This window comes from Geotrypetes seraphini, chromosome 16, assembly GCF_902459505.1.
Source record: "Geotrypetes seraphini chromosome 16, aGeoSer1.1, whole genome shotgun sequence".
NCBI lineage: Eukaryota > Metazoa > Chordata > Amphibia > Gymnophiona > Dermophiidae > Geotrypetes > Geotrypetes seraphini.
Window position 1 is genome coordinate 54,151,295 of NC_047099.1, and position 23,557 is coordinate 54,174,851.

At 44.1% G+C, this 23,557-nt stretch overlaps 1 protein-coding gene across 2 annotated transcripts; it reads left to right on the forward strand.

The window, feature by feature from the left end:
• The first annotated feature begins 906 nt into the window (after nt 1-906).
• TAPBP (TAP binding protein) lies at nt 907-21,740 on the forward strand. 2 transcript variants are annotated; one of them, XM_033925378.1, is made up of 8 exons: nt 907-1,064; nt 6,871-7,092; nt 8,678-8,947; nt 10,411-10,752; nt 16,039-16,365; nt 18,801-18,890; nt 19,625-19,662; nt 20,534-21,740. In XM_033925378.1, the coding sequence occupies exons 1-8, from the start codon at nt 1,019-1,021 to the stop codon at nt 20,546-20,548; spliced, it is 1,350 nt and encodes a 449-aa protein (XP_033781269.1). In that variant the 5' UTR covers nt 907-1,018; the 3' UTR covers nt 20,549-21,740. The 2 variants fall into 2 exon arrangements, with proteins under 2 accessions (XP_033781269.1, XP_033781270.1); XM_033925379.1 differs by lacking the exon at nt 19,625-19,662.
• Nucleotides 21,741-23,557: the final 1,817 nt, after the last annotated feature.

Here is a 23,557-nt window from a genome sequence, read left to right on the forward strand (position 1 = left end):
CTAAGTCAAAAAGGTGGGCTTTCAGTCTACATTTAAACAAGGGGAGGGAACGGGTGTGATAGACGAACTCAGGTCGTTTATTCCAAGCTTACGGGGCAGTTAGATGAAAGGAACGAAGTCTAGAATTGGCAGTGAAGGAGAAGGGTAGAGACAAAAACTGGGTCCTGACCCTGGACAAGTCACTTAATCCTCCATGGCCCCAGGTACAAAATAAGGACCTGGATATATGTAAACCACTTTGAGTGTGGTTGTTTAACTACAGCAGCGGAGTAAGGGTGAACGGCGCCCGGGGCTGCGCACAAGCCCTCTTCTCTTTTCCCGTACCTTTTTTAACTTCTCCGGTGTGTCAGCTTGATATTTGACATCACTTCCTAGGCGTGGGTTCCAGAAGTGACGTCAGAGAGGGCGCTGATGCCCATGCAGGCTGCAACTTCGCACTTGGGGGGAAATTTAAAAAGGTACAGAGAGTGCCAGGGGCACGCGCGCACAGCAAGGAGAGGAGGAGGAGGGGGGCCATGCCCTTAGCCAGATTGCGCCCAGTCATCGACCACCGGGGATTACTAACAAATGTATAAATTATAGCATAATAATAATCAGTTTATATACCGCAAGGCCGTAAAGTTCTATGTGATTTACGATAATTAAAAAAAAAACAATAAAAGAAGGTCATAAGATAAATTTGCATATGCAAATCTGTCATGCATATTCATTGCGATGATCCTTCAAACCTAATGGCAAGGTGCACCTTTAGGAGAGGGTTGGGAAGCAGTGATTTACCCTTGTAACTATATCCCCTGGTCCTGTGCTCTGTACCTGGTCTGTGCCCACATTGTTTACAGTAGTAAAATTACGCCCCTCCCTCCCTTCCCCTGAGGCTGTGGGGGAGGAAATGACGGCTGTGTCAGAATGAAAGTGAAAGTGAAAGTGTTGACTCGCCTGGTGGCTGCTTCCTTTACCTGCGCTTTGTTCCTTGCTGTGTTGAGTCTGTTGGGACAGACGGACACTTCTCCCTCCAGACATGGTGCATCTATACAGATGGCTCTCGTTACTGACCCCCTTCGCAGGTAAGTCCCAGGTTCTCCCTCCTTTCCCATGGAGGGGGGGAGAGCAGCAGGTAGGAGTGTTCGTGTGTCTGATTCCCCTGCCAGAGGCTTTCTGGGTCCATCTCTCCCAAAGGTCATTTCTAAAGGAGAGACTCACTCCAGGAACGGTGTTCCTCTCCTTTCCCCCCAGGGCCAGACAGTTTTTCTTGCTCATTCCTGTGTAGGAAGCCTTTGATTTTCTCTTAGCTTTGGGAAATGTGCCTCTCTTTGATCTCATGCAGAAGGAAATGCATTTTGCACGTTTCTGTTTCCAATCTGTGGTCCACTTGTTCTATACGTGTTGTGTGACCAAGGTAAGGCATTCAGCCAAAGCCAGTGAGGGGTTTCAAAATTTCCACAATGAATAGGCATGAGGTTGATTTGCATGTACAGCTTCCATTGTATGCCATTAGTTGTCGTGGAAATCTTGAAAAGCCGAGCAGGCTGTGGCTGAGGACCACCCCGGTAAGGTTCTGCGTAGCGCGGTGTTTCTGAAATCTGTTCTTGGGGACCATCAGCCAGTCAGATTCTCGAGACGTCTCTGCTGAATATGCATGAGACAGATCCGCATGGCTGTCGCCCCCATTATATGCAACTCTGTCTCAGGCGTATCCAATAGGGCAGGGGTAGGGAACTCCGGTCCTTGAGAGCTGTATTCCAGTCGGGTTTTCAGGATTTCCCCAATGAATATGCATTGAAAGCAGTGCATGCAAATAGATCTCATGCATATTCGAGGACCGGAGTTCCCTACCCCTGCAATAGGGGTATCCTGAAAAAAGAACAACGGGCAAGAGGTCTGTATGTCACAATCGGAAGTGCCAGCTTTGCGGGTGCACCACACACCCCTAATTCTGAGTGCACTTCTTCACTGTGCGCACGGAGGGGTAAAGGTGAGCACTCCCAGTCATTTTGAAAAACTGGTTCCTATGGACTGGCTTGTTCTCTTTTCCCAGTAGGAAGTGATACACGTGTGCTGAATTTTTTAATTCCACAATTTCTGTCGGTGTAACAGTGGGATTGGGATAGGTCTGCTTTGCCTCTTCCCCCCCCCCCCACCCTAATATAACACAGACACTTGCTGGTGAAAATTGACTGCAGCCCTCTTTATTGGTGTTAACCAGGGCTGCCCAAGTTCGGTCCTCGAGATCTACTGGCAGGCCAGGTTTTCAGGATATCCACAATGAATATGCATGAGAGAGATTTGCCTGCTCTGCCTTCTTGGTATGCAAATCTCTCTCATGCATGTTCATTGTGGATATCCTGAAAACCCGGTCTGGCAGTAGATCTCGAGGACCGGACTTGGGCAGCCCTGGTGTTAACAATTCAAACGACAACATAACATTGCCCCGAGTTTCAATAAAATCAAAACATAGCCCCTGACCCAGCCATAGCAGCAAGGATCTGAGGGGGTCGCATATCCCCCACCTGCCCCATTCTCCAAGGTCACTGACCCCTGGGTATGGCTCCCCCAGCGGCCCACAATTCATCCGCCCCCGATTCCTACCTTAACAACCCCTCCAGCCTTGTTAATGGGAGGGTGGGTGGGAAAAGCCTCTCAGGTAAACCCTGAGTCCTCCAAGATCCCAGCTCTTATAACCCCCCTCTCCCCACCCCCCAGCTATGGCCGCCCAATCGTAGTCTTCGTTTTTGGCGGGAAGGTCCCCGCCAGCACGGCTCTGCACTCAGCACAAGCCCGCCACCAACGTGTACGGAGACCTCCCTATCCCACATTACTTACACCCGTTGAGATGGGATCTCGGGCTCCCTTTTATATGACATATTTATGAGTGTGCATTACTTGTTTGGGGTTAGGTCCCAATAGATAAATAAATTTTTTACAGCCCATTTAAAACACCCAGATGCACACACAGAAAAAACAAAAATTGCTCGGCTCCTAAATCAACTTTCTAAACCGAAGTAGATTTTTAGGCAAACTTAAGTGTTGAAATTTCTGCTAAAAATTCAGGCCTGCGATTCCTCTGCCTAGTGCTCTCCTCCCCGCTGTTTAGGATCCCAAATCGAGAAATTCAGCCCCGGGAATGAAGAGAACTAGATAGCGCTCTCTCTATACCTGCCACCTCAGCCAAATCTAGTCTTGATTTTGGGAAGTGACGTGCAGGGAGCATGTCTCCGTGCAAGCAGTGGGATCGGCCTGTCCCTGAAACGGTTCAGGGGGTTTCCAGCAAATGTTCACTCTTGTTTCTTTTGCTTTCGGTTTTCAAAACAACAAGCTGCTCTGTTTTTTTCCCTCTCATCAACGCCCGTTTGTACACACCGCAGCCCTCTCCATCTCGGTACGCAGACTGAAGCGCACACCACACGTCTGTACACATGACTTAGCTCTGAGAACCAGGCCTTTGTGGCAGTGGTGGCTGGTGAGCTTTGAAACTGGCCAGGCCAAGTACATGTTTGTGGGGGCAATGGAGACAGGAACATATGGAGGGGAGGGTGGACTTGGGCAAGTCACTTTGTTTCAGGACCCACTTAGGTTGTAAGCTCTCTGGGGAAGGGACTTGTTGTACCAAAAAAAGATTCTGCAAACTGCCTTGAGTTCAGGTTGAAAAGGGTGTATAGAAGCAGTCAGTACAAGGGTGTAATGAATTTAGGCAAACCTTCAGCTACCCCTCCCAATAAACGGAGAGATCCTTCAGCCCTTTCCTCTGAGATTTTGGTAATAATAAACTTAGTACATTAATTACGATTACCTCCACCCATCTCCCTGCCCAGAACAATCCTGTGCAAAACGGGCATCGCATATTGTTTTGTATAACTTTGCACGGAGGAGAAAGTTCTATAAATTGGTGTTTCCATTTAGGCGTGCCGGGTGCCAGTTCTGTTAGCACATCTGGGCATCAAGGGGCTGTAGAATAGAAAATGACACGGGGACAAATTTGTCCCCATCCCCGCAGGAACTCAATTTCTCCATCCTGTCCCATTCCTGTAAGCTCTGCCTTAACCACACAGGCCTCAAACACTTGTGATTTTAAAGTGTTTGAGGCTTGTGTAGATGAGGACGGAACTTAGGCATTGGTGGAATGAGGCATTATGACATCACAATCTGAGCTCTAGAATGTTGCTACTTAGGATTTGAAAGTGTTTGAGGATGGAGCTTAGGCATTGGTGGAATGAGGCATTATGACATCACAACCTGAGCTCTAGAATGTTGCTACTTAGGATTTGAAAGTGTTTGAGGATGGAGCTTAGGCATTGGTGGAATGAGGCATTATGACATCACAACCTGAGCTCTAGAATGTTGCTACTTAGGATTTGAAAGTGTTTGAGGATGGAGCTTAGGCATTGGTGGAATGCGGCATTATGACATCACAACCTGAGCTCTAGAATGTTGCTACTTAGGATTTGAAAGTGTTTGAGGATGGAGCTTAGGCATTGGTGGAATGAGGCATTATGACATCACAACCTGAGCTCTAGAATGTTGCTACTTAGGATTTGAAAGTGTTTGCGGCTTGTGCAGATGAGGACGGAGCTTGCAGGAATGGGGCGGGGACAGGACAGGAAAATGAGTTCCCGCGGGAACGGGGAAAAATTTGTCCCCGTGTCAATCTCTAATGTAGAATCCTAGCATAAGTTGACTTGGGTGTGCTTCAGTTTAGTTGTGACCATTTGCGCCATGTTCGCCTGCACGGGCCGAGTGTCAGGTGCAACCAATAGTATTCTAGAGTAACTCGTGTCACTCGAAGTTACTCATATATATGCCCCCTACAATTACACAAGAAAAAAATCCCCCTAAAAACCCTATCGACTGCAAAATATCACAAACTGAGCAGTACTTGCCAAGAAGTGTAGGGAAGGAACCACCTGGATAACTGACACTAAAATGATATAATAAGAACATAAGAATAGCCTTACAAGCCCATTAGCCCGTTCTCATGGTGGCCAATCCAGGTCCCTAGTACCTGGCCAAAACCCAAAAGAGCAGCAACATTCCACGCTACCGATCCAGGGCAAGCAGTGGCTTCCCCCCATGTCTTTCTCAATAACAGACTATGGACTTTTCCTCCAGGATATTGTCCAAACCTTTCTTAAAACTAGCTACGACCACTCTTACCACAACCTCTGGTGAAATATGTCCTCAGTCCACGCAATTACACGCCAAAGCAGTTAAGCGCTACTTGTCAAATACCATCTAATGCGCAGTCGCACGCAACGATTTTCCTAATGTAGGGGTAGGGAACTCCGGTCCTCGAGAGCCGTATTCCAGTCGGGTTTTCAGGATTTCCCCAATGAATATGCATTGAAAGCAGTGCATGCAAATAGATCGTAGTTCTGGTTATTCATTATGCAACATATTTGTGTGCCACACACCAATGGGAAAAATCCAAACCAGGACCTCTCAGGAAACATAGAAATAGATGGCAGATAAGGGCCACGGCCCATCTAGTCTGCCCACCCCAACGACCCTCCCCTACCTTTCTCTGTGAATAGATCCCACGTGTCTATCCCATTTGGCCTTAAAATCAGGCACGCTGCTGGCCTCGATAACCTGAAGTGGAAGACTATTCCAGCGATCAACCACCCTTTCAGTGAAAAAGAATTTCCTGGTGTCACCGTGTAGTTTCCCACCCCTGATTTTCCACGGATGCCCCCTTGTTGCCGTGGGACCCTTGAAAAAGAAGATATCTTCCTCCACCTCGATGAGGCCCGTGAGATACTTGAACGTCTCGATCATGTCACCCCTCTCTCTGCGTTCCTCGAGTGTTCAGCTTGTGAAGTGAGAGGTCCTGGTTTGGATTTTCCCCACTGGTGTGTGGCACCCAAATATGTTGTATGATGAATAACAAGAACTAAGATTCATTACTGAAGCCAAGATCAGCCTGTCGCCCCTGACGACGCCAACAGGCGAAAAACAGATTTGTGTTGGGCAATTGTGCTCAGTTTATGGCAACCAATGATACAAGGAGTATGAAGAGAACGTCTTTTGGGATTACATTCTCATGAAGTGATAAGTTTGCACAATATTAAGAACTTTTTTGGCCAGTATATGGACAGTATTGCAATGGAGTGGTTTTGAAATGAACTTTTAGTGGGTTGGTTGGGTAGGTTGTGAAGGTTTTCATAAGTTATTTATGTGTATATTTATATGATATGAAGTATTAACACATGTGTGGGGTGAAAAAAATCCTCCTACCACTCTACTAATATCTCCCCAATGACCCTATCAAGTATCCTACCCCTAATTTCTTCTTCCCTACTAGTATTCCTCAATTTTGTTCTCCCTTCCTCAATTTCCCCTCTGCCTCCACTACTTAACGTTCCCTTAATTGTAATTCCCCTGCATCTACTGTGTAAGCATCCCCTAAATTATAACCTCCCGGAAATGCCCAGCAATCCTATACTGTAATCAGCTTAGAACTGCAAGGTACAAGCGGAATAGAAGTCACTAATGTAATGTAATGTAAAATAAATAGAAGTAATTTATGAATGTGTGGAAATTCAGTTTATAAATCTGTATTAAATATAGCTCTTTTTGTTCTTAAAATATAATGCATATTCATTAGGGATCTCCCGAACACCTGACCCTTTGGAGGCCCTCGTGGCTTGGGAGTGGAGACTAGAAACCTGGGAAAAATCATGCCGGTTGTGGTTTGGCTAAAATTCCATGTCCCTGATATTCCAGGTCAAACATATGTAAAATGGAAGGAAGGAACTTGTGTGTGGAGTGATTGGCTGATTCCTGTCATGTGATCACATATTAATGGCAGTGTTTTTGGAGTTCTAGCACTAGGGTTGGTTTGCAATTGGCTTATCCGTGTCATGTGATCTTTGATAGTGGCGGTGGTGTTGGATCTATGTTCAGCTAAAAAGAGCTCTCTAGGGCCTCTCATCGACTGCTGGTATGTGGAGGAGGTGGAGAGTCGCGCGGGCTCTTTCCCCAAGGCTGTCAGCCAGAAGAAGGCCCTCCTTTTGCTGAGAGAAAATGGACACTTTCGAAGACCCCTGGACTTCACGCCTCCAGAACATCTGCAGCCTGGCATGATCTTTGACCTCATGGGTACCCTGCCTTTGTTTTTGGTTGGTGGGGATGGGGGTAGGGAAGAGGGTCTTGGGGTCACTCCCTTCCCTGAGGCCTAGTGTCCTTGTGTTTGGCACTGGGCAGTGAGAAGGGACTCTGAATCTCCTTGAAAGTTTCAAGTTTAATTTTATTTGCTACTACCATGTTTCCCCGAAAATAAGTCACTGTCTTATATTATTTTTGGGCCCCAAAAATGCACTAGGTCTTATTTTCAGGGAAACTGCCCAATCACAAACTCACAGCATCTTTCTATCCCTCTGCCACGCAGCCAAACCCCCACCGACCCTTCCATCTCTCCTTCCCCACACCAACCCCAAGACTGACATATCATTACCTACTTCCAAAAGGCAGCGTCGCGGCTGCAATCTAAACGGGCTTCTTTGGGCCTTCTCATGTTGGAGCATTCCTCTGCCGCATCACTAATGTGGCAGTGGAACGTCTCAACGTGAGAAGGTCCGAAGCAGCCCGTTTAGATTGCTGCCATGATACTGCCTTTTGGAAGTAAGTAATGATATGTCAGTCTCGCGGTCGGCATGGGGAGGGAGAGATGGAAGGGTCTGCTGCGGCATTTAGGAAGACCCCGTTAACAGCAGTGGACTTTTATTTTGCTTTCCCCCTACCCCAAAAATAAGCGCTTCAACTAGGGCTTATTTTCGGGGTAGGTCTTATTTTCGGGGACACACGGTAGCTGATCATCCGGTGTTGCCCGGATATAAATTCCCTGGAGGAACATTCACGAGGATTAACATCACACAAGTTTTCACCACACCACAGCTGCCCTTCCTTGTATACTGTTAAATGATTGTGTAACATGATTCCCAAAGCTGGCACCTCTCCTCCTCTCTGCCCTCCACCTTTCCCATCCCTCCCTTCCACATGCGCACCCCCCTTTCCTTTCCCCATACCTCTAGTTGAAGTTGTTTGAGGCGTTGCCTGGATATAAATTTACATTCACTTGAGAATTAACATCACACAGTTTTCAGTTTTCACTTTCTGTTTAGACTTCACCACACCACAGCTGCACTTCCTTATATACTGTTGACTGTGACATCATTCTGACTGAGACATCATTCCCCAAGCTTCACACCATTGGTCAAAGCAATATCTGTCTTTTTCGATGATTCTTTACATGCCACCCCCTTCCCACCCCCACAGTGTTTGTTCCCAGATAGTAATTCATATGTATACAAAGGTTGAAATCTGTCCATGCGTTTCGGAGTTATGCTGAAACATACATACATACATAAAACACTTAAGGGTCTCGTGGTTAATATGATTGTCTCAGGATTTGGGTGAGTTAAGGCCTCCAAGTAAGAGGGAAGTATTTAAGAGTGTGCATGATGGAAAACAAATGTTTTGAGATCAGATTTGAATGATTCTAAGGAAGTATGAAGCCGCATATTGACAGGAAGCAAGTTCCAAAGTGTAGGGCCGTTTACTGAGAAAATGGATTGGCGGATATGTTCATAAATCATTTCTCAGTAGGTCGGGATGACATGGCAGTTATGTTTTGCAGACTTTCATTTGTCTGGGCTGTGATGTTTCTTCTCTCCTCTCCTGTTAGATCCCACCCTCCTGCTCCAGGATCCCGTCTTCCGCAGTTCCCTGCGCTCCAAGGAAGCGCCATCGTGCGAGATCAACGCATATAGCCCCCAGGCAGCCTTTGTGGACTGGGCATTATCGCTGACTGAAGAGCAGCGTAGTCCCCCGGACCTCGGCGGTGAATGGTTCTCCAGCAGCATACAGTCAGCCAACGGCAAGTTTAGCTTGGCTACCATTCAGCAAGTCGTCTCGCACCCGGGAGAGGACGGGATACGCGTGAAAAGCACAGTAGGTAAGATACTTCTCATCTGCTGGAGCCATGTGGTTCTGTATGACATCACAGCATCAAAGAGTGACATTAGTGGACAGGTTGTGACAGTGTGACATCGCAACATTGTGAGGTGACGGTGAACTCAGTGTCAAAGATTGAAAGTGTGACAGTAGCGGGTGAGGTGGCAGTGTGACATCACAGCACTGGGAGGTGACGGTCAATTCTGGGAATAGTGTGTTGCTGAGTGAGAAAGTGAGAGTATGACATCAGAACACTGGGAGTTGCATTGTGACTTCAAAGCACTGAGGAGTGACAGTAACGACACATAGGCTGCTGAGCAAGAAAGTGAAAGTATGACATCAGAATACCAGAAAATTGCATTGTGACATCACAAAATTGGGATGTGATTAACAAAATATAATAATTCCCTTATATTAAATAACAGAAGAAAAACCTCATAGTATACAGTAATATCTTAATAACTCATCAAGAACTTCCAGTTAAATATTTTGTGAAAAAGACATATGAGGAGAGACTGGAAGCCCTGAATATGTATACCCGGCCTAGAGGAAAGGAGGGACAGAGGAGATATGATTCAGATGTTCAAATACTTGAAAGGTATTAATGTAGAACAAAATCTTTTCCAGAGAAAGGAAAATGGTAAAACCAGAGGACATAATTTGAGGTTGAGGGCTGGTAGACTCAAGAGCAATGTAAGGAAATTCTTCTTTACGGAGAGGGTGGTGGATGCCTGGAATGCGCTCCCGAGGGAGGTGGTGGAGAGGAAAACAGTGACGGAGTTCAAAGAAGCATGGGATGAACACAGAGGATCTAGAATCAGAAAATAATAGTAAATATTGAAGAACTAAGGCCAGTACTGGGCAGACTTGCACGGTCTGTGTCTGTATATGGCCACTTAGTGGAGGATGGGCTTCAATGGCTGGGAGGGTGTGGATGGGCTGGAGACTTCAGCAGTTGGAACCCAAGCACAGTACCGGGTAGAGCTTTGGATTCTTGCCCAGAAATAGCTAAGAAGGAAAAAAAAATATTAAATTGAATCAGGTTGGGCAGACTGGATGGATCATTTGGGTCTTTATCTGCCGTCATCTACTATGTATGTTAACTGAGTTTTCAAGTCTGATTGTCTTCTAATTTGAGGGGTAATGGAAGAATGTTCCAGAGTAATGGTGTCAAAACTTGAAACAATCTTTTAGGAGCAGAGGCAAATTTAAAAATTGATCTAGCAGAGAATGGCACTTTATTCAAATGTAAATATTGCAATGGATGGGTATTAGATTTTACGTGAATATAAGGGGCAAGATAACTATGTGATTATTTTATAAGTTAAACATTCGATACTGGTGTTAACTGGGAGTCAGCACCACTCCTGCAATAAAGGAAAAACCCTATCAAATTTAGGTTTAAACGAGATAAGCTTGTCAGTAACATTTTGAAATAATCAAAATTCTTTCTACCCCCATCAGTGGCGCTTCATGTCTTCACACACAGCCCGACAGCGATCGCCCAGCTGGGCCAGGCTGTGACGCTGGACTGCGGTTTTTCCTTGGCACGGGAAGGGCGTTTCTCTTTGGAGTGGCGCTACCAGTTCCAGGGCTCTGGTCACGTGGTGTACGCCTACGACGGAGTGAGGGATCGGGTGCTGCTGGCCCAGGAGGGCACTGAGCTCTTCTTTGGTGACCTGCACAAGAAAGGCTACGCCTCGCTGCTCATCCATAGCGTAAGCATTGCACACGAGGGGACGTACCTCTGCAGCGTGTACACCCCATATATGCAGGCACAGCGAGGTGTGGAGCTGCGCATCCATGGTGAGTTCCCATATAACACTGCAGATAATAATATATCGAATGGCATAATCTTTAATACCAAGGTATATTTTAACACTACATATAATAACAATACACGCAGTAGCACTATCTGTGATGCCAATCTATGCAATAATTCCACATTTACAATATATGCAATACAATTTGGGGTTTAAATATAAAATGCTATTCAAATTGGCTATGTATAACACTACGTGCAATAACACATATAATGAATAATATAATGTGTAATACCAACATATATAATACTACTAAATGTAATTACATGTAATACTGCATATTATAATGGCACAGGTAATAATAACACTGCATGTAGCCAAGATACATGCAGTATAAGGAATGTAATAACAATATCACGTTATAATGCTATGTAATAACAAAGATGCATATAATAATAATGCTACATGTGTATAATAGGGTGAGTTCACCTTACAATAGGTGTTCACTGGTGTTGCAAGGGGAGTATTTGCAGAGACTAGTATGGGCAATTATAATATTATTCAAGGGCAATTATAATATTATTCAAGGGAAAATTAGGTACAGGAAAAGAGATTAATATTCACAGAGGTCTAATAGGGTCTTTGGGGAGAAATGTGAGTCCAGAGTTCCACCAATGCACTTATAGCACACTGAGTTTAGCTAGAGCCTCCCAAACCTGGGGAAGCAGCTGACTTCATTCCATGGTATCCCGCCTCAATGGAATACAGCAGACTAAAGAACCTCGTCTAAGGAGGGCAGAAACTCTTTTGACGATCCAGAGTCCCAAACTTTCCATTTTTATTTTAATTTGTTGTGCTTCCAAACCAACTTGTCACACCCCTCCTGGCCAGCCTATTACCATGAAACAATAACACTACATATAATAAGAGCATGTTTAATAATAACACATGTAATAATCTTTCTGGTTTTGGGTCTCTGGAGGAGTCACTGACTATGAACACAGCCTCAAATAATAACACATAATGTTAACAACAGATGTAATAAGTGTATGCAATAAGAATGTATATACAAACAACATATGCAATAAATGTGGTAATAGCAAGTGTATATGTAGGGTTAGCATATTTCCGCCCACAAAACCCCGGGCACATGACCTGCTCTGTTCTGCCCCACCCCATTCTGCCTCCAGCCCCACAAAGCCTCCTCTTTTTCCCCTGACGAGCTCCATCCGTGTCTAGAGGGCTTGGAGCATGCATGTGTGTGATATGTGTGTGACATCATCCGTGCACGCTCAGAGGCCGGAGCTCGTTGGGGCTTTCCAAAACCTGGACAAATTGCCGGGTTTTGGAGAGTCTTATCTGGGAACCCAGACAGTCCTCTAAAAAGAGGACATGTCCAGGTTTTCCCGGACGTCTGGTAACCTTAGGTATATGCAGTAATAAATGATAGAAATGTATGTCACCTGTGGGCTGCAGAGCTGTGCATCGCTGCTCCCTACAGGTTAGGGGGAGCAGTCTGCTCATAATTAGAACATAAGAATTGCCGCTGCTGGGTCAGACCAGGGGTCCATCGTGCCTTGTATTACTGTACATTTAATGTAAAAAGTCAGTTGTAACACATTTGTACTCTCAAGAAGTTTTGAGTGGATTTACAATACATGCCATGCAACGATATAGACTCGGGACAGGAGAGAAAAGGACTTAGCCTGAGGTCATATACACAGGAAAAAACTAAAAAGATATAGAAGATGAAAAAGTGAGGCCAAATGGAAACAACCACAGCGACCAAAATCCTCACTGTTCGGATTCAACAACAGGATGGCAATAGGGCTATCAAAGTCGTCAGTGCATCAAACAAATGTATGTCTGGCTTTGGCTCTTCTCATTGCCTCCTTACGTAACGTAGCTTGTCTATTTACTTCTGTGTCATTTCTCCAGAAAAGAAACTAGTTGACAGCATAAATTCTTTTTACTTATCGTTTTAATGCAGTGTCTCTCGCATGCCCCGACGGGACCCGTTTCGCCCAAAAGACTTTCTCAAGGGTTCATGGAGGAGCTCTAAGCAATACAAAAATATTATTTATACAACTAATTAAAACATACACCACAAACATCCGTCAGACTGCGTTAAAAACTTCCAATATCATAATTTATATACCAATCAATTTGAATACTGTAAATTTGCTTCATATAGAGCATATAAATTAATATATGTTTGCAGTCAATTAGAAATTTACTTTAATCATCATTGACTAATTTAAAATATTGACTATATGATCTCCATCAATTAAAAAATTGCATTAATCATTAAATATCTTTAAGCTGTACAAGTTCATGAAAATATAAACTAATTATTAATAAATTAAAATATTAGTTATTCTTAATTATGTATTAAATTTAATGAACATTTACATATTCCAATTATATAAGAAATATAAATTAAACATTAGTTATCAATCAATTAAAACCTATCTTCAAATAATCATATATTCATTAGATTAATATATATAAGTATGAAACACTTTTAACATAAACTCATCATTAGTGATACATAATATCTAAATTTGTGAAATTATAAAGCCCCTAGATATAGGCAACTTCTTAAAAAATTTTAAAATGATGGGACTCATAATTCTATATTTAAATTTAGTAAACTATTCATAGGACTAACATGCAAAGACTAATATTCTTAATGATATGACGATGACACCCCCTCATTTGTTCTAATTCACTAATTAATTGAAAAAAGCATCCTATGCATCTTAATGACTAAAATCATTCACCTCATATAAACTATATACAGTGAAAGTTAAAGTAATATAATATTAAACGTAAAATGAACTTTATCGATTCTCAGATCTTAATTCTTATCGGTATCATTGATTTTCACAAGCTTTATTATTTAGGAACGCTGTGTATTTTACTTTCAAATTTAAGTGGTAACTAACGAGTTTCTGGGTTGGAAATAGGTACTTTACTTTATATTTCCAACTTACTAGTAAATGATTTCACTTTTTTTAGCATCTTTCATGCTTTAAAACTATGTTAAATCTAATTATTCGCCATGTTTTTAAGGCTTATTGCACATATACCATTTCAAGATTCTCGTTAGTTACCACTTAAATTTGAAAGTAAAATATTTAAGTGGTAACTAACGAGAATCTTGAAATGGTGCTGATTTGTGTATTTAATCAATACTTTGCGTATATGTGCACAGCGTTCCTAAATAATAAAGCTTGTGAAAATCAATGATACCGATAAGAATTAAGATCTGAGAATCGATAAAGTTCATTTTACGTTTCATATTATATTACTTTAACTTTCACTGTATATAGTTTATATGAGGTGAATGATTTTAGTCATTAAGATGCATAAAATGCTTTTTTCAATTAATTAATGAATTAGAACAAATGAGTGATGTCATCATCATATCATTAAGAATATTAGTCTTTGCATGTTAGTCCTGTGAATAGTTTACTAAATTTAAATATAGAATTATGAGTCCCATCATTTTAAAATTTTTTAACAAGTTGCCTATATTTAGGGGCTTTATAATTTCACAAATTTAGATATTATGTATCACTAATGATGAGTTTATGTTAAAAGTGTTTCATACTTATATATATTAATCTAATGAATATATGATTATTTGAAGATAGGTTTTAATTGATTGATAACTAATGTTTAATTTATATTTCTTATATAATTGGAATAATATGTAAAAGTTCATTAAATTTTATACATAATTAAAAATAACTAACATTTTAATTTATTAATAATTAGTTTATATTTTCATGAACTTGTATAGCTTAAAGATATTTAATGATTAATGCAATTTTTTAATTGATGGAGATCATATTGTCAATATTTTAAATTAGTCAATGATGATTAATGTAAATTTCTAATTGATTGCAAACATATATTCATTTTATATGCTCTATATGAAGTAAATTTACAGTATTCAAGTTGATTGGTTTATATATCATATCAGTAGAAGAGTTTTACACAGTCTGACGGGTGTTTGTACGTTGTAATTAGTTTCATAAACAACATTTTTGTATTTAGAGCTCCTCCACGAACCCTTGAGAAAGCCTTTTGGGAGAAACGGGTCCCTTTTCCCTGGAGAAGAGGAGACTTAGAGGGGATATAATAGAGACTTATAAGATCATGAGGGGCATAGAGAGAGTAGAGAGGGACAGAAAGAGAGAAAGGGAGACAGAGAGAAATATATATAGAGAGAGATAGAAAGCAAGAGAGAGAGAAAGGGAGAGACACAGAAATAGAGAGAGAGAGGGGGAGAGAGAGAAAGAGAGAGAGATAGATAGAGAAAGATTGGAGAAACTGGGACTCTTTTCCCTGGAGAAGAGGAGACTTAGAGGGGATATGATAGAGACTTACAAGATCATGAAGGGCATAGAGAGAGTAGAGAGGGACAGAAAGAGAGAGAGAAAGGGAGAGAGACAGAAATAGAGAGAGATAGATAGAGAAAGATTGGAGAAACTGGGACTCTTTTCCCTGGAGAAGAGGAGACTTAGAGGGGATATGATAGAAACTTACAAGATCATGAAGGGCATAGAGAGAGTAGAGAGGGACAGATTCTTCAAACATTCAAAAAATATAAGAACAAGAGGGCATTTGGAAAAGTTGAAATGGGACAGATTCAATACAAATGCCAGGAAGTTCTTCTTTACCCAACGTGTGGTGGACACCTGGAATGCGCTTCCAGAGGACGTTATAAGGCAGAGTACAGTACTGGGATTTAAGAAAGGATTGGACAATTTCCTGCTAGAAAAGGGAATAGAAGGGTATAAATAGAGGATTACTGCTCAGGTCCAGGACCTGGACCTCGTGAGCAGACAGCAGGGCACGATGGACCTCAGGCCTGACCCAGCAGAGGCATTACTTATGTTCTTATGTTATGTTATGTTCTATGTTCACGTCGGGGCATGCTAGAGACACTGCATTAAAACGATAAGTAAAAAGAATTTATGCTGTCAACTAGTTTTATTTCTGGATAAATGACACAGAAGTAAATAGACAAGCTACATCACGTAAGGAGGCAATGAGAAGAGCCAAAGCCAGACATACGTTTGTTTGATGCATTGACATTGACAACTTTGAAAGCTCTATTGCCATCCTGTTATTGAATCCGAACAGTGAGGATCTTGGCCGCTGTGGTCATTTACACAGGGTCAGTGACAAATGTGAGATCAGGGCTGAACCACAGGGAGATAGATGGACTCAACCCAAAGTCACACACAAGGTCAGCATCAGAGGCAGCAGAGCTAATACATAGAGAGATCAATGATTTCTTTCTGCCTAATTTCAGAGCCCCCTAGGATCTCCCTGAGTCCAGAACCCCTCCTGGTGTTGCCGGGACAGGAGATGGTGCTCGAGTGTGCTGTCTCTCACTATTACCCCTTGGAGCTCACCGTGGAATGGCTGCGGAGGCGTGGCAGGAAAGGCGGAGCCACCGAGTACGTAAGACAAGCGTGGCAGACCAGTCACAAGCGCAATGCGGATGGCACCTTCAACATCACCAGCTCCATCCGTGTTCAGGGCTCCAGAGAGGACCATGGTGACCTGTACACATGCCACGTCAGCCACGCCTCCCTCAAAACCGGCGCCAGGAAGAGCGTTCACCTGAAAGTGGCAGGTACGTGATTCTTCAGGCAGGACGTCTCCAGCATCAGCCGAGGCTCTCTGGAGATCAGTTCTGGGAGGAGAGCTCTCTGTGTCCAGGCTGCCAGGCACTAGGGAATTGTGTCTCTGTGTGTAAGTCTGGAGGGAACAGGGGTCTCTCTCTGCATCAGTTTCATGGGAGCAGGAGTCTCTGTATATGAATAGGTCTTAGGAGAGAAGGGGGTCTCTATGTTGACGAAGGGGGGGGTCTCTGTGTGTGTGTGACTCAGTCTTAAGAGAGAAGGGCCTCTTTGTGTGTCATTCTGTCAGTAGAAGGGAATCTCTATGCCTGTTTATCATATTAAGGGGAGGAGGGTCTCTTGAGAATGCCTCAGTGTGGCAGGACAAGGAGTCTTTCAGTGTGGTAGGAGGAGGTGTCTGTGTGTAAATGTTCTCAAGAGAAAAGAGGTCTCTTTGTATATGTCTACTAGGAGCAGAGCTCTCTCCGTTTCTGGGCATCTCACGTTGGTGAGAGGAGGGGTTTCGGTGAATCTGTGTGTCAGTCTGGCAGGAGAGAAGGGGTCTCTCTTTGTGTATATCTGGTGGGAGCAGAGAACATAAGAATTGCCGCTGCTGGGTCAGACCAGTGGTCCATCATGCCCAGAAGTCCGCTCACATGGCGGCCCTCTGGTCAAAGACTAGCACCCTAACTGAGACTAGCCATACCAGTACACATTCTTGTTCAGCAGGAACTTGGCCAACTTTGTCTTGAATCCCTGGAGGGTGTTTTCCCCTATGACAGACTCCGGAAGAGCGTTCCAGTTTTCTACCACTCTCTGGGTGAAGAAGAACTTCCTTACGTTCGTACGGAATCTATCCCCTTTCAACTTTAGAGAGTGCCCTCTCATTCTCGGAGAGGGTGAACAACCTGTCCTTATCTACTAAGTCTATCCTTTTCAGTAGGTCTCTCTTTGTCCATGTGGCAGTCTAGCAGCTGGAAGCATTCGGTGGCTAGGCCACCATCTTGTCTGTATCCTGCAAATGACAAGATAGTTTGGATAGACTGGAGTGAGCTTCAAGACCTCTAGTAGATGGAACCTAAGGATAGTACCGGATGGATTTCTGAAGTCTATGACCTAGAAAGAAAAAGGAGCATTGAATCATGAAATTGTAATGCATGCAATTATAGGGCAGACTGGATGGACTATTCAGGTCTTTATCTGCTGTCTTTCACTATGTGGCCGCTTAAAGATATGACCGCTGTGTAAGTGGCCCAATCGAAGCAGTTTACTTATGCAGTGAAAGGCTAAATATTGGCACATTACCTGACTCCGCCCCTGCAATGGCCACGAGTTTGGCATTAAGTGCTCATTTTCGACATCTTGGCCTATACACCACATCGCTTTGGGGAAGGCGATGGCTTCCGCAACCGAGGGCGTTATTTGGATTTTATACTATAGCCTCGCCCAAACCCGGGGGAATGTCAGCATTTCTCTCCAGAGCCCTTTTGATGGGAAAAAAATCCATTCTCACCCACTGGCTCTCCCGTGATCCCCCCTCATATGCACCATGGAGATCCCTAATGATAGTGCACGCATGGTGGGAGACTTGACTCTAGGCCCGGGTCGCAAATTTTGTCAGGTGTGGGAGCACTTCTGGCAGGACCTCACACCGCGTGCTCGCAGTAGACTTTTGAATCTTTAAGATTTTATTCCCACTCTCAGCTGTTGGACTGGCCATGGATTCTTGGGGATGGGAGGGGAGGGAGGGAGGGAGGGGAAGGGAGGGAGGGATGGGAGGGGAACCGATTATATTGTTGAAAATGTTATTTCCTGAATGGTGCTACTGTTTGTATTTGCTTCTTCCTGCTGGAATAATAAAAATCATTTAAACATAAGTGGTCATTTTCAGCAGACATAGTCAGTTAAGTGCCGCTGGAAATGACCGGATGGCCGTGCACAAGCAATTTTAACTGGTCAGCGGCTGTTTTCAGCCAGTTCAGTAGTCTTGAATATTTGGTCAGATAACATTTAGACTACATTTAACCTGTCCCAAGTGTTCCTCTGTTTGAGATGCATAACTTTGATCATTTTGCAATTAAAACAGCCAAAGTTTTGTGGATTTCTATTGCATTTTGTTTTAATGGTCGACATTGCCATTGACTGAGAGGCTAATATTCAAATGCACTTGTCTGGGTCTCGGTCTGGTGTGAGGAGGGGGCTGTCCATGTTTGTGTACTGACACACCTAGCCAGTCAGGTGTGCATGAGGTAAATTTGTATGCCCTGCCTCCATCATATGCAAATCTATCTCATGCATATTCATTGGGGGATAACATGAAAACCTGACTGGCTAGGTGTGTCCTGAAGACTGGCTTGAGAACCGCTGGTTTAGCAGCAGAGGTCTCTCTGACAGCGTCTTAGCATAGCCAGAGGACAGGATCTCAGTCTGGGTTCTCTCTCTGTTACAGGGGAGTCGGGGCTCTCCATCGATAACGTTATTGGACTATTCTTGACGGCTCTCGCTCTCTACGGCATCCTAAAGTTCTTGGGCATTAAAGGTAAGAGTTTCATTTCCCACAAGTCCTGCCCCCTCATGAGCCTCTCTCTCTCTCTGCTTCAGTGATTTATTTATAAGCATTTGGACTGGAGAAAGCAGATTCCCAAGGACAGCAGGAGATGCTAATTGAGAAACCTAGTGCACGTTGCAAGTTTTCCGGCCTAGGAAAGCAGGTGGAACTGCCAGACAAGAAAGTAGAATATAAGAATAGCCATACTGGGTCAGACCAATGGTCTATCAAGCCCAGTAGCCTGTCCTCATGATGGCCAGTCCAGGTCACCAGAACCTGGCAAAAACCCAAAGAGTAGCAACATTCCAGAATCTCAAAAGAGGAAGCAAGATTCCAGAACCCCAAAGAGTAGCAACATTCCAGTATCTCAAAAGAGGAAGCGAGATTCCAGAACCTCAAAGAGTAGCAACATTCCAGTATCTCAAAAGAGGAAGCGAGATTCCAGAACCTCAAAGAGTAGCAACATTCCAGAATCTCAAAAGAGGAAGCGAGATTCCGGAACCCCAAAGAGTAGCAACATTCCATGCTCCTGCTCCAGGGCAAGCAGTGGCTTCCTCCATATCTGTCTCAATAACAGACTATGGACTTTTCCTCCAGGAAATTGTTCAAACCTTTCTTAAAACCAGCTACGACCGCTCTTATCACAACCTCTGGTAACGCATTCCAGAGTTTAACTATTCTCTGAGTGAAAAAATAGTAAATCTTTTTGTTTTCTTCCCTTTCAGTCTGTCCAGGCCTTTTCAGAGGTGAAGAGGAAAACAAGGTATAAAAACATTCATCTTCTCGGTTAGAAGTTAACCTGACCCATTGCCTACAGCATCTCCTGCTGGAGGAGGCCATAATTGCAGCAGTTGTGAGATCCCCTACTCCTGGTGCATAAGGGAAAATATTATAATGCCTTTGTAAAGATCTGTGGTGTCTGTCGTTATGCCTTGAGTATTCTGTATAATTCTGGTTCCATCTCCAAAGAGATACAGAGGAGCTGGAAAAAGTGCAGAGAAGGACAATCCAAAATGAAGATGGGAGATGGGATGGCTCACCTGTAAAGCAAAGTTAAGCATTTAGGGCTCTTTAGCTCAGAAGAAAGACAACTGAGAGAGCATATAACAAAGATCTATTGAGTGGCTGGAACCTATAAATGTACCCTGTCCAGTTGTACTAGGACTGGGGGAAAGCTTCAACAGGGTGGGTTTGGTCCAAAGGGCAGCTTTTAAAATGTTTGGTGGTCTTCTCATATGGGGCTCTTCAAGATTTTAAATCAGTGAGCATTGAGCTCTGGAATTTGTGGCCGGAAGATCTGGCCAAGGCCTCTAGCACAGGGGTTTGGACAACTTCTCAGAAGAGAAATCCCATAAGCATTGATTGGCCAGGTAGACTTGGGGAAAGCCATGACTTATCCCCGGAAATGAACAGCGAGAAATGGACTTGGGTTGGCCACTTTTGGAGACAGGATTCGGGGCTCTGTAGGACCTTTGGACTGACCTGACACAGCCTGACTTAGTTCTTATGGGAGAGACAGGGATTGCTGGAGCTGTTTGCTCTCCCCATTAGTGCAGGAAGGGAGGGAGAAGCAGAAACTAAGATGCTGGATTTCAGAAATGTTTCATGACTGTCTCCCTCCTCCTTACTTCCAGGAGAAACTTGAATGAAGACGTGATGTGACTACTGAAGCATTTCCCAGGAAGTCTGAGACTTCGCCACCTGACCTGAAACTTCAGGAAACCCCATGGTGATCTGAATGCGGACTCTCTCCCTATCTGTTTGCTATGAACACTCTTGTCTCGCGTGTCTCAGCTCCCCAATGTCTCTCGAGGTCCGTGATGAGCTGCAAAGATTTTTTGGGGGGGAGGTTACGACTATCTGGAAGTCTTCTTGACCTCTGGCTGCCCACGACTTTGAAGTTTCAAATTTTTATTGGACTTTGATGAATCGCTTATTTAGACTTTGAGGTTTTCAGTGGTGTAAATGTTATTTGGAATTGCTTTTGTAAATGTGTGTAAATGCCTGCTGATGAGTTAAAATGCACAGATGTGTGCATTTTGCTGAGGTTCCTCTTGTGTGCACAGCTCCAGAAGGACAGCTGGTTGGGGCATGTCTGCACCTACGAGTGTGAGCTGTAACCCTGCTTGTAAATTCTGTGGAAAACTCAATATTTGCTGTGAAGCCTTATGATTACTTAAGGGCCCTTTTATTGAGCTGCACCAAAACATGGGCTTAGCGTGTCCTTACACAGGTGTTTCTCACACGCTAAGAAATGGGCATAGCATATCATTACACATGTGTTTCTCACACGCTAAGAAATGGGCTTAGCGTGTCCTTACACATGTGTTTCTCACACGCTAATAAATGGGCTTAGCGTGTCCTTACACGTGTTTCTCACACGCTAAGAAATGGGCTTAGCGTGTCCTTACACATGGGTTGCTAACACGCTAAGAAATGGGCTTAGCATGTCCTTACACATATGTTTCTCACACGCAAAGAAATGGGCTCAGCTTGTCCTTACACAGGTGGTTCTCACACGCTAAGAAATGGGCTTAGTGTGTCCTTACACATGTGTTTCTCACACGCTAAGAAATGGGCTTAGCGTGTCCTTACACATGGGTTTCTCACACGCTAAGAAATGGGCTTAGCATGTCCTTACACATGTGTTTCTCACACGCTAAGAAATGGGCTCAGCTTGTCCTTACACAGGTGTTTCTCACTCGCTAAGCCCATTTCCTGCATGTCTATAAAAGGGCTTTTTTTCACTTAATTTCATTTAAGGCCCTGCATTTGCACTAGAGAAAGCAATTGTGCAAAATAATAAAATTGCTTTCAAAAAATTAAATTGCTTTTTCATTATGGTTGGTTTTTTAAAAATTTCTGTCCATTTCTCACACTTTTTCTCATGACAGCTTGTCTACCCTCACCCTGTCCAAGTTTGCTGCCTGCCTTAGCAAACAGGGCCCTAAGGGAGGAGCCTGCAATTTCTAGCATCCCCTCCACTGATCTGGTCCCTTCTTTTGCCCCAGTGCATGTATAGCTTTCATTTTCTGAGGGAAATCAATGGGAAAATGAGAAACTGCAAGCCCAGGCCTGCAGTGGGGTTAAGGTCACGACAGGATCAGTTTGGTTGACCCGGACTGGGTTGACAGCCTCTGGTGCTTCTGTCCTGGTGACTGCGCGCCCTTTTTGCCAAAGGAGAAATCCTGTATTCAACCTAAACAGATTAAAGAGCTGCCAGGTTTCAGGAGGGAGATTTTTGGAGGGCCAGTCCTAGTTTTAAACGTGCATCCCAAAGCAGTGTGGGATATGTAGTCTTTGATTCTACCACTAAAATCAGTGCTGTAGTTCCCATAAGGCATCAGGATAAAGCTGGCAGAAATCCAGGAGACATCTAAATTCTCTCTCCTGCAACTGGATACCTTGGAAGGGCTTTCCATACCTGTCTCTCTTTTCTTGGCCAACCAACTTGGATTCCAGGACATCCAAGTTTCTGAGTTTATTAGTTATTTATATATAGGGTTACCAGATTTTCTGTTTGGAAAATCTGATAACTCTATTTATATCTCTCCTATCAAGGGGGATTGTCTAAGGGGTTTTTACAAGCATTTTTCCCTGTCTGTCCAGTGGACTCACAATCTGTCTAATGTACCTGGGGCAACGGGGGGTTAAGTATTGAATGTACCTGTGCTGAGGGTGGGGAGGCTGTGGAGTGTACACTCATCAGGAAAGTTCGTCCGGGACTAAAAAGAGGACGTGTCTGGTAACCCTACCCTTGTTGAACGTTACCTGCTCAAGGTGGCTTCCTTTCCGGCTCAGCTTAGCACTGATGTAGAGGCAGCTTTTAGCCGAGTTGTCACATCAAATGGATTCCCCCACACAACACTTGTTTCCACCCGGACCCTATTTCCTGCAGCACCAACCCTACTAAATACCACCATCGCCCTCCCAGTAACCACCAGTGCATTTACAGGGACAGAAGGAGCCACAGCTCTACTTTCTGTTGCTTTTCCACACTGTAGATGATGCTTCGGCTTGGCCGCCCATGTCAGGGTCTGGGGTGGGCATCGGTGTAGTTTGGGGTGGGCATTCTGAATCGGCTGCCCTTCCCTTGCTATCCTCCCTTTTCCCCCTCCAAATTAAGAAGGAAAATTACGCCTGTGGCCACTGGTCTTCCGACACTGCCGCTGGTTCCTCTCTGGGTCTCTTCGACCCCTTTCTTCCAGGCCTCTATACCCACGATGCCATTTCTTCACACGGCTGCCACAGCACACTCGGCCCCTCTCTGCCAGCCTTTCCGAGTTACTGCTCTTCACTTCTGGGTTTCATGGGCGTCGTCAGCTGCAACCCAGCTCCTCTGCCTGTCTCTGTGCAAGCCGCTGCAGCCCCAGAACATATACATAAGGAGAAACTGGTGTATATGCCCCTCTGTCGGTACTTGGACCTGCCTTGGCTGCCAGTCAGCTACTGTGGATCTTGTCAATTACACACCAGCGGCAGGGAAACACCTCTCTCCCCACTACCATTAATCCTATCTCTGCTCTCCCAGGCCCTGAGACCATAGTATAGTAGCAGCTTCCACCTATGCTCAAGCCAGCCGCCAATAGCTTTCCCTTTCCCACTGCCAGACATTGCCCATCAATGTACCTTTTGTATGCCAGTTACATTGTACCCCT

Bases quoted from the DNA above. Each gene is read 5' to 3' on its own strand.
- TAPBP (XM_033925378.1), top strand. From the start codon at position 1,019: ATGGTGCATCTATACAGATGGCTCTCGTTACTGACCCCCTTCGCAG. The intron at 7,093-8,677 runs GTACCCTGCCTT...CTCTCCTGTTAG, and splicing joins CATGATCTTTGACCTCATGG to ATCCCACCCTCCTGCTCCAG. The intron at 10,753-16,038 runs GTGAGTTCCCAT...GCCTAATTTCAG, and splicing joins TGTGGAGCTGCGCATCCATG to AGCCCCCTAGGATCTCCCTG.